Source organism: Oncorhynchus mykiss, chromosome 25 (genome assembly GCF_057628025.1).
Source record: "Oncorhynchus mykiss isolate SJ-2025 chromosome 25, ASM5762802v1, whole genome shotgun sequence".
NCBI lineage: Eukaryota > Metazoa > Chordata > Actinopteri > Salmoniformes > Salmonidae > Oncorhynchus > Oncorhynchus mykiss.
In genome coordinates, this window is record NC_143046.1 from 11532070 (window position 1) to 11542500 (window position 10431).

The 10431-nt window shown below is 45.6% G+C and overlaps 2 protein-coding genes across 8 annotated transcripts in view; one reads left to right on the forward strand and one right to left on the reverse strand.

Annotated features, from left to right (window-relative positions):
* The window catches only part of LOC110504367 (rho-related GTP-binding protein RhoG), a 666992-nt gene that overhangs the window by 431880 nt on the left and 224681 nt on the right, over window positions 1–10431 (forward strand). The window lies entirely within an intron of this gene.
* Window positions 1–10431, reverse strand: part of znf185 (zinc finger protein 185 with LIM domain) — a 32514-nt gene that overhangs the window by 17535 nt on the left and 4548 nt on the right. For 2 of the 6 annotated variants that reach the window (XM_036970277.2, XM_036970278.2), the window contains exons 5-14: window positions 10037–10063; window positions 9866–9928; window positions 7627–7677; window positions 7392–7472; window positions 7025–7105; window positions 6822–6884; window positions 5528–6694; window positions 3207–3266; window positions 2847–2924; window positions 1401–1469 (exon numbers count right to left, since the gene is read on the reverse strand). In XM_036970277.2, the coding sequence (XP_036826172.2) occupies window positions 1401–1469; window positions 2847–2924; window positions 3207–3266; window positions 5528–6694; window positions 6822–6884; window positions 7025–7105; window positions 7392–7472; window positions 7627–7677; window positions 9866–9928; window positions 10037–10063 (1740 nt within the window). The remainder of the gene's footprint in view (window positions 1–1400; window positions 1470–2846; window positions 2925–3206; window positions 3267–5527; window positions 6695–6821; window positions 6885–7024; window positions 7106–7391; window positions 7473–7626; window positions 7678–9865; window positions 9929–10036; window positions 10064–10431) is intronic. The other 4 variants (XM_036970279.2, XM_090220113.1, XM_036970280.2 and 1 more) reach the window with 2 other exon arrangements.

The window sequence follows — 10431 nt, forward strand, 5'->3', positions numbered from 1 at the left end:
TTTAGTAGTGACAGGTAGTAGTAGATTTGGTAGTAGTGGATTTGGTAGTGACAGGTAGGAGTAGATTTGGTAGTAGTGGATTTGGTAGTGACAGGTAGGAGTAGATTTAGTAGTAGTGAATTTAGTAGTGACAGGTAGGAGTAGATTTGGTAGTAGTGGATTTAGTAGTGACAGGCAGTAGTAGATTTAGTAGTGGCAGGCCGTAGTAGTAGTAGATTTAGTAGTGACAGGTTATAGTAGATTTAGTAGTAGTAGACTTAGTAGTGACAGGTAGTAGGAGATTTAGTAGTAGATTTAGTAGTGACAGGTCGTAGTAGTACTAGATGTGTGTGTGTGTGTGTGTGTGTGTGTGTGTGTGTGTGTGTGTGTGTGTGTGTGTCATACTACATATCCTAGAAGTGAAAGATCAAGGGAGAGGGGAGAGAATAGGGGGAGAGTGGAGAGGATAGGGGAGAGGGTAATGGATAGGGGGAGAGGATAGGGGAGAGGATAGGGGAGAGGGTAATGGATAGGGGGAGAGGATAGGGGAGCGGGTAATGGATAGGGGGAGGGTAGGGGGAGAGGTTATAGGGGGAGAGGTTAGAGGATAGGGGGAGAGGTTAGAGGATAGGGGAAAGGTTATAGGGGGAAAGGTTAGAGGATAGGGGGAAAGGTTAGAGGATAGGGGGAGAGGTTATAGGGGGAGAGGTTAGAGGATAGGGGGAGAGGTTATAGGGAGAGAGGTTAGAGGATAGGGGGAGAGGTTATAGGGGGAGAGGTTAGAGGATAGGGGGAAAGGTTAGAGGATAGGGGGAGAGGTTAGAGGATAGGGGTAGAGGTTAGAGGATAGGGGGAGAGGTTATAGGGGGAGAGGTTATAGGGGGAGAGGTTAGAGTGTAAAGGGAGAGGTTTGAGGGGAGAGGTTAGAGGGTAGAGAGATAGGGGGGAGGTTAGAGGGAGAGGGAAGAAGTTAGAGGGTAGAGATGATAGGAGGGTAGAGGGAGAGGGTAGAGGGTAGAGATAGGGGAGAGGATAGAAGGGGAGAGGCAAAAAATTTGATGATAGGGGGGAGGTTAGAGGGAAGAGGTTAGAGGGTAGAGATGATAGGAGGGTAGAGGGAGAGGGTAGGGTAGAGATAGGGGAGAGGATAGAAGGGGAGAGGCTAGAAGCTAGAGGTTAAAAATTAGATGATAGGGTGAGAGGTTAGAGGGAGAGGGAAGAGGTTAGAGGGTAGAGATGATAGGAGGGTAGAGATAGGGGAGAGGATAGAAGGGGAGAGGCTAGAGGGTAGAGGTTAAAAATTAGATGATAGGGGGAGAGGTTTGAGGGTAGGGAGAGAGGCTAGGGACTAAGGGGCTAGGGACTAAGGGTCTAGGGACTAAGGGGCTAGGGACTAGGGAATAGGTCAATGTGGGACGTACCTGTGTGTGTCCTCTGGCTTCTCGTCTCTCGGCTCCTCCTCTTCCTCCTCGGACTCGGCATAACTGAGCCTGAGGGAGAGACAACCAGAGACACAGTTGGTGAGTAAAATGCCCCTATTTATTTTATTTTTTATTTCACCTTTTATTTAACCAGGTAGGCCAGGTGAGAACACCTTTATTTAACCAGGTAGGCCAGGTGAGAACACCTTTATTTAACCAGGTAGGCCAGGTGAGAACACCTTTATTTAACCAGGTAGGCCAGTTGAGAACAAGTTTTAATTTACAACTGCGACCTGGCCAAGATAAAGCAAAGCAGTGTGACAAAAACAACAACACAGAGTTACACATGGAATAAACAAAACATACAGTCAATAACACAATGCTGGTCCATCAGACCCTAACTGCTGGTCCATCAGAACCACAGACACAGTTGGTCAGTAAATGACTCCCTAACCACTGGTCCATCAGACCCACAGACACAGTTGGTCAGTAAATGACTCCCTAACCACTGGTCCATCAGAACCACAGACACAGTTGGTCAGTAAATGACTCCCTAACCACTGGTCCATCAGACCCACAGACACAGTTGGTCAGTAAATTACTCCCTAACCACTGGTTCATCAGAACCACAGACACAGCATTACACATGAAACAGGGTGTGTGTGTGTGTGTGTGTGTGTGTGTGTGTGTGTGTGTGTGTGTGTGTGTGTGTGTGAGAGTGAGAGTGAGAGTGAGAGTGAGTGAGAGTGAGAGAGAGAGAGAGAGAGAGAACTGTGACTGACCCAAACTTAAGGAAAGCTTTGACTATGTACTGACTCAGTGAGCATAGTATTGACAAAGGCCCCCGTAGGCAGACCTGGCTCTCAAGAGAAGACAGGCTATGTGCACACTGTCCACAAAATGAAGTGGAAACTGAGTTGCACTTCTTAACCTCCTGCCCAATGTATGACCATATTAGAGAGACATATTTCCCTCAGATTACACAGACCCACAAAGAATTTGAAAACAAACCCAATTTTGATCAACTCCCATATCTACTGGGTGAAATACCACAGTGTGACATCACAGCAGCAAGATTTGTGACCTGTTGCCACAAGAAAAGGGCAACCAGTGAAGAACAAACACCATTGTAAATATAACCCATATTTATGTTTATTTATTTTCCCATTTTTTATTTAACTATTTACACATAATATGACATTTGAAATGTCTTTATACTTTTGGAACTTTTGTGAGTGTAATGTTTACTGTTATTTTTGTGTATTGTTTATTTCACTTTTGTTTATCTATTTCACTTGCCTTGGCAATGTTGACATGTTTCCCATGCCAATAAAGCCCCATGAATTGAAATTGAGAGAGAGAAAGAGAGAGACACACACACATGTGCACTGTGGTGTATGGAGGAAAGAATGAGTGTCTGATATAAGGGGTCTCCTCTCTAACTACCTGTCTGATCCATAGAGAAGCTCCTGACTCCAAGATCCTGGGGTGGGAGGGATGGGCTTTACCAACTCCTGTTCTACACTACACAGAGGAGACGAGAGGAGAAGAGGGGAGCAAAGAGAGGACAGGAAGAGAGAAGAGGGGAGTGAAGAGAGGGGAGGACAGGAAGAGAGAAGAGGATGAGAACAGAGGACATGAAGAGAGCAGAGGGGAGGGGAGAGGAGGGGAGGACAGGACAAGAGGAGAGAGGAGAGGGGAGGTGAGAAAATAGCATTAAAATGCTTCTAGCACCACCATGTGGCTGTGTGGATACATTGTATTAAATAACTTAATTTCAAAAGTAATAAACTATTTTGAACGAACCCGTTAGTGAGAGAGAGGAGATCATCAGTCATGAGCTGAGGGATCGGCTCACCATGCACTCTGTAGACAAGACAGGGAGGACTTGAATTGAAGAACACAACAGTTTACATCTAACAAACTATTATAGCATCAACTGGCCTCTCTCTCTCTCTCTCTTCTCTCGCCTCTCTCTCTCTCTTTTCTCTTTCCCTTAAGACCTGTGTAAGATCACATTTCATCCTGTGTGAAAGTTGACTGATCACTTCCTCTATTGGCTCTAGTGTAGGTACATCCCCAGCAGGATGGAGTTTACCAAACATTAACAACACCTGCTTTTTAATTGAGACATGGAATGTGGGTGTGCCATTCAGAGGGTGAATGGACAAGACAAAAGATTTAAGTGCCTTTGAACGGGGTAGGTGCCAGCCGCACCGGTTTGTGTCAAGAACTGCAACGCAGTTGGGTTTTCTGTTTCCTGTGTATATCAAGAATGTTCCACTCTACCCAAAATTACAACCAAATAATTACAGCATTACTGCAAAAATGGAAGAGGCAAGTGGAAGGGGGAAAAAGTAAGGGACTCCTCACATAGTTCAAGTAACAGACACATCTCAACAGCAACTGTTCAGAGTTGACTGCGTGAATCAGGACTTCATGGTCGAATTGCTGCAAAGAAACCACTACTAAAGGACACCAATAAGAAGAAGAGACTTGCTTGGGCCAAAGAATACAAGCAATGGACATTATGTACCGGATGTGAAACGGCTAGCTTAGTTAGCGGTGCGCGCTAAATAGCGTTTCAATCGGTGACGTCACTTGCTCTGAGACCTTGAAGTAGTAGTTCCCCTTGCTCTGCAAGGGCCGCGGCTTTTGTGGAGCGATGGGTAACGATGCTTTGTGGGTGACTGTTGTTGATGTGTGCAGAGGGTCCCTGGTTCGCGCCCGGGTATGGGCGAGGGGATGGTCTAAAGTTATACTGTTACAATTACACCGGTGGAAATCTGTCCTTTGGTCTGATGAGTCCAAATTTGACTAACCGTCATGTCTTTGTGAGACGCAGAGCAGGTGAACGGATGATCTCTGCATGTGTGGTTCCCACCGTGAAGCATGGAGGAGGAAGTGTGATGGTGCTTTGCTGGTGACACTGTCAGAGATTTATTTAGAATTCAAGGCACACTTAATAACCAGCATGGCTACCACAGTATTCTGCAGCGATACACCATCCCATCTGGTTTGTGTTTAGTGGGATTATCATTTGTTTTTCAACAGGACAATGACCCAACACACCTCCATGCTGTGTAAGGGCTGTTTGACCAAGAAGGACCTGGCCTCCACAATCACCCAACCTCAACCCAATTGAGATGGTTTGAGATGAGTTGGACCGCAGAGAGAAGGAAAAGCAGCCAACAAGTGCTCAGCATATGTGGGAACTCCTTCAAGACTGTTAGAAAAGCATTCCAGGTGAAGCTGGTTGAGAGAATGCCAAGAGTATGCAAAGCTGTCATCAAAGCAAAGAATCTCAAATATTTGTTTAACACTTTTTTGGTTACTACATGATTCAATATGTGTTATTTCATAGTTTTGATGTCTTCATTGTTATTCTACAATGTAGAAAATAGTGAAAATAAAGAAAAACCCTTGAATGAATAGCTGTGTCCAAACTTTTGACTGGTACTGTATATATTTACAAAAAAAATATATAAGGAATTGGAAATGATGCAGACAATTACATTGATGGAAGCTACAATCTATCTGCAATAATAAAGCTGATATACCCCCAAACATTTTTATTTATAAAAAAAAAACAATGTATAAATAAAAAGAATGGTCCACCACCCAAAGGATCCAGTCAACTTGGCACAACTGTGGGAAGCATTAGAATCAATACGGGCCAGCATTCCTGTGGAACAATTTCGACACCTTGTAGAGTCCATGCCCCACTCAATATTAAAAGTGTGTTCCTAATATTTTGTACAGGGGTGTACTCACTAGAAACCGAATGGGGGGGGAAAGGGACTAAACAGGGAGGGACTAACCTAAATGTGTCCAATTAAAAAACACTAATTTTCATTGCAAAACATTTTCAATTGAAAAACATTTTGTCACGGTTTGGTACCGGTTTTATATCGCCCACGATGACGTGAATGAGGAAGTCTCTCTCTGATGTTTCCTACCTGTCCTCTGGCTCTGCAGACTGTGGGCCTACTCTCACCCAGAGCTGTGTATAGCCTACCCATAATGTAAATACATGGCTCTGGGCTCAACACTACACACACTGTGGTGCAACATATCTGATCATTGTAATTCAAATTAATAGATACATTAATGAATCAATACTGTACCTGGATGAACCTGTGTCGAAGGAGATGAGTGTGTCAGACAAGGCTGTCAGTGTGTCCACTGTGGCAGGATTCTTCTTCACTGGGTTATATGGGACAGGGGACACTAATACAGAGGGGACTGGGGGGACGTCTTTCAACGGGACACCACTCTCTGGGGACAGTTTTTTCATCACCTCAACTTTCAACTCAGGAAGTGGAGTAGCCATTTTGGTACACCCTGGCTTCATGCCCTCATAAGGGCCAATCACTGCTGGGGTGTCAACTATGACGGGGGCTGGAAGGACGTCTTTCACAGATATAGGAGAGACGTCTTTCACAGAGACAGGAGAGACAGTTTTCACAGAGACAGGAGAGATGTCTTTCACAGAGACAGGAGAGACGTCTTTCACAGAGACAGGAGAGACAGCTTTCACAGAGACGTCTTTTACAGAGACAGGAGAGACGTCTTTCACATAGACAGGAGAGACGTCTTTCACAGAGACAGGAGAGACAGCTTTCACAGAGACAGAAGAGACATCTTTCACAGATACAGGAGATATGTCTTTCAGGGAGACAGGAGAGACAGCTTTCACAGAGACAGAAGAGACATCTTTCACAGAGACAGGAGAGACGTCTTTCAGAGAGACAGGAGAGACGTCTTTCAGAGAGACAGGAGAGACAGTTTTCAGAGAAACAGGAGAGACCGTTTTCACAGAGACAGGAGAGACGTCTTTCGCAGAGACAGGAGAAACAGCTTTCACAGAGACAGGAGAGACATCTTTCACAGAGACAGGAGAGACGTTTTTCAGAGAGACAGGAGAGACATCTTTCACAGAGACATCTTTCAGAGAGACAGGAGAGACGTCTTTCAGAGAGACAGGAGAGACAGTTTTCACAGAGACAGGAGAGACCGTTTTCACAGAGACAGGAGAGACCGTTTTCACAGAGACAGGAGAGACATCTTTCACAGAGACAGGAGAGACGTCTTTCAAAGAGACAGGAGAGACGTCTTTCACAGAGACAGGAGAGACATCTTTCACAGAGACAGGAGAGACGTCTTTCACAGAGACAGGAGAGACATCTTTCACAGAGACAGGAGAGACGTCTTTCAGAGATGGAGCAGCTGGTTCTTTGGGGACAGAGGGAGTCTCAGTGAAGACAGAGTCGTCATTGTCTGTGAGCACCACCCTTTAGACACACAAGAAACAACAAGACAGAAAAACTAAACATCTCCAGTCAAGCCTTTCATTTCAGACATCATCATCATTTTCCATGAGGAACAAAACAGGACAGTCCATTGAGAGGCATCAGTTACCTTTTAGCCACAAAAGATGAAACATCTGGGGTCAGGGAGGTTTCTAGTGGTTTCTCTGTAGAACTGTCAGGAGAACAGGAGATAAGATACAAACAGGGGAATAGAGAGATGGAGAGAGACAGATAACGAGATAAAAAGATAGAGACAGAAATAGAGGAGAGAGAGAGAGGGAGAGGGAGATGGATATATAGCCGATCACATACTCGTATTTCTTGGCAGCTGAGAGGACGTAGGAGCGTTGTCGGGCTGAAGAAGTCCTGAGCACATCCATGGCTGCTTCCTCCCTGATTGACAGATGGATAGACACAGAGAGAGAAAGTAAGTGAGAGAGAGAGAGAGAGAGAGAGAGAGAGAGAGACGCAGGCAGTAAAGAGAGAGGGGTAAAGAAAGAGATGAGACTTGTTTTCCTCAACGTCTATTTTCTGAGGTAAAATAACAGTTTTGTAGACAGCATCTGAAATGGCACTCTGTTCCCTATATAGGGCCCAAAACAGTACAGGGCCCTGGTCAAAAGTAGATCTCTATAAAGAGAAACAGGGTGCCATTTGGGATGCATTGTGTGTGTCTTACCGTTTCTCCTTCTCCTCTGGGGAAAGCTGGTCCTCAGTTTGAACTGGGAGGTTTGAGGTGGGACGCACTGTGTGAGGAGCTCTGGAGGGAAGAACACATACACACAAACACTTATCAAACACATCCCCTTAAGTCACTACAGTTATCTCTCTGTTAATCCTTTACCACACACAGCGTCACACACTCAAGCACGTTCACTGAGTTTACTCATAAGAATTGCATAAGGTTTACTCACATTCTCTTGTAGCTCTCTGAAGGCCTCTTGGTGAAGCTGGATGTTGACACACTGCAAATAGAGGGACACCATGTAATCAAGCCATCTAACAGGGCATTGGTTGTCTGAACGATAGACTGATTACACTGCTGACAGTAGACTCTGACATTACTGCTGCCAGTAGACTCTGACATTACTGCTGCCAGCAGACTCTGACATCACTGCTGCCAGCAGACTCTGACATCACTGCTGCCAGTAGACTCTGACATTACTACTGCCAGTAGACTCTGACATTACTGCTGCCAGCAGACTCTGACATTACTGCTGCCAGCAGACTCTGACATCACTGCTGCCAGTAGACCTCTGACATCACTGCTGCCAGTAGACTCTGACATCACTGCTGCCAGTAGACTCTGACATTACTGCTGCCAGTAGACCTCTGACATTACTGCTGCCAGTAGACTCTGACATCACTGCTGCCAGTAGACTCTGACATCATTGCTGCCAGTAGACTCTGACATTACTGCTGCCCGTTAGAGCTCTGACATTACTGCTGCCAATTAGAGCTATGCCATTACTGCTGCCAGTAGACTCTGACATTACTGCTGCCAGTTAGAGCTCTGACATTACTGCTGCCAGTTAGACCTCTGACATTACTGCTGCCAGTTAGAGCTCTGACATTACTGCTGCCAGTAGACCTCTGACATTGCTGCTACCAGTAGACCTCTGCCATTACTGCTGCCAGTTAGAGCTCTGACATTACTGCTTCCAGTACACTGACATTACTGCTGCCAGTAGACCTCTGACATTACTGCTGCCAGTAGAGCTCTGACATTACTGCTGCCAGTAGAGATCTGACATTACTGCTGCCAGTAGAGCTCTGACATTACTGCTGCCAGTAGACTCTGACATTACTGCTGCCAGTAGACTCTGACATTACTACTGCCAGTAGACTCTGACATTACTGCTGCCAGTTAGAGCTCTGACATTACTGCTGCCAGTAGACCTCTGACATTACTGCTGCCAGTAGACCTCTGACATTACTGCTGCCAGTTAGAGCTCTGACATTACTGCTGCCAGTAGACTCTGACATTACTGCTGCCAGTAGACTCTGACATTACTGCTGCCAATTAGACCTTTGACATTACTGCTGCCAGTTAGAGCTCTGACATTACTGCTGCCAGTAGACCTCTGACATTACTGCTGCCAGTAGACCTCTGACATTACTGCTGCCAGTTAGAGCTCTGACATTACTGCTGCCAGTAGACTCTGACATTACTGCTGCCAGTAGACTCTGACATTACTGCTGCCAGTTAGAGCTCTGACGTTACTGCTGCCAGTAGACCTCTGACATTGCTGCTGCTAGTAGAGCTCTGACATTACTGCTGCCAGTAGAGCTCTGACATTACTGCTGCCAGTAGAGCTCTGACATTACTGCTGCCAGTTAGAGCTCTGACATTACTGCTGCCAGTAGACCTCTGACATTACTGCTGCCAGTAGAGCTCTGACATTACTGCTGCCAGTAGAGCTCTGACATTACTGCTGCCAGTAGAGCTCTGACATTACTGCTGCCAGTTAGAGCTCTGACATTACTGCTGCCAGTAGACCTATGACATTACTGCTGCCAGTTAGACCTCTGACATTACTGCTGCCAGTTAGAGCTCTGACATTACTGCTGCCATTTAGAGCTCTGACATTACTGCTGCCAGTTAGAGCTCTGACATCACTGCTGCCAGTAGACCTCTGACATGACTGCTGCCAATAGACACTAACATAACTTCTGCCAGTAGAGTTCTGATATTACTGCTGCCAGCATACTCTGACATTACTGCTGCCAATTAGAGCTCTGATATTACTGCTGCCAGTAGACCTCTGACATTACTGATGCCAGTAGACCTCTGACATTACTGCTGCCAGTTAGAGCTCTGACATTACTGCTGCCATTTAGAGCTCTGACATTACTGCTGCCAGTTAGAGCTCTGACATCACTGCTGCCAGTAAACCTCTGACATTACTGCTGCCAATAGACACTAACATAACTTCTGCCAGTAGAGTTCTGATATTACTGCTGCCAGCAGACTCTGACATTACTGCTGCCAATTAGAGCTCTGATATTACTGCTGCCAGTAGAGCTCTGACATTACTGCTGCCAATTAGAGCTTTGACGTTACTGCTGCCAGTTAGAGCTCTGACATTACTACTTCCAGGTAGAGCTCTGACATTACTGCTGCCAGTAGACTCTGACATTACTTTTATTTACCTCAAGCTATTGAATGTAGATGAGGTGGCAGCAGGCTTGGTGTCTGTCTTGGTGAAAATCCCTCTGAAAAAATGGATAAGATTATTAATTCACCTTTCATTCACAATTAATGAATTTAAACCATTGTATATGCTTTTGATCAAGTTATGCAATGGTGGAAGTATTTTATACCTGATAAGGTATCCTGGAGACGGTGTTCTATATTTAGGAACGAGAACCAAAGGTCAGTTTATAATAAAGAGTTTTGTTGTTTGTTTTGAGGTGGGTGTCAGTGTATGGAGTTGAGGTGGGTACCAGTGTGTAGTGTTGAGGTGGGTGTCAGTGTATGGAGTTGAGGTGGGTACCAGTGTGTAGTGTTGAGGTGGGGGGTGTCAGTGTGTAGTGTTGAGGTGGGTGTCAGCGTATGGAGTTAAGGTGGGTACCAGTATGTAGTGTTGAGGTGGGTGTCAGTGTATGGAGTTGAGGTGGGTACCAGTGTGTAGTGTTGAGGTGGGGGGTGTCAGTGTGTAGTGTTGAGGTGGGTGTGTAGTGTTGAGGTGGGTACCAGTGTGTAGTGTTGAGGTGGG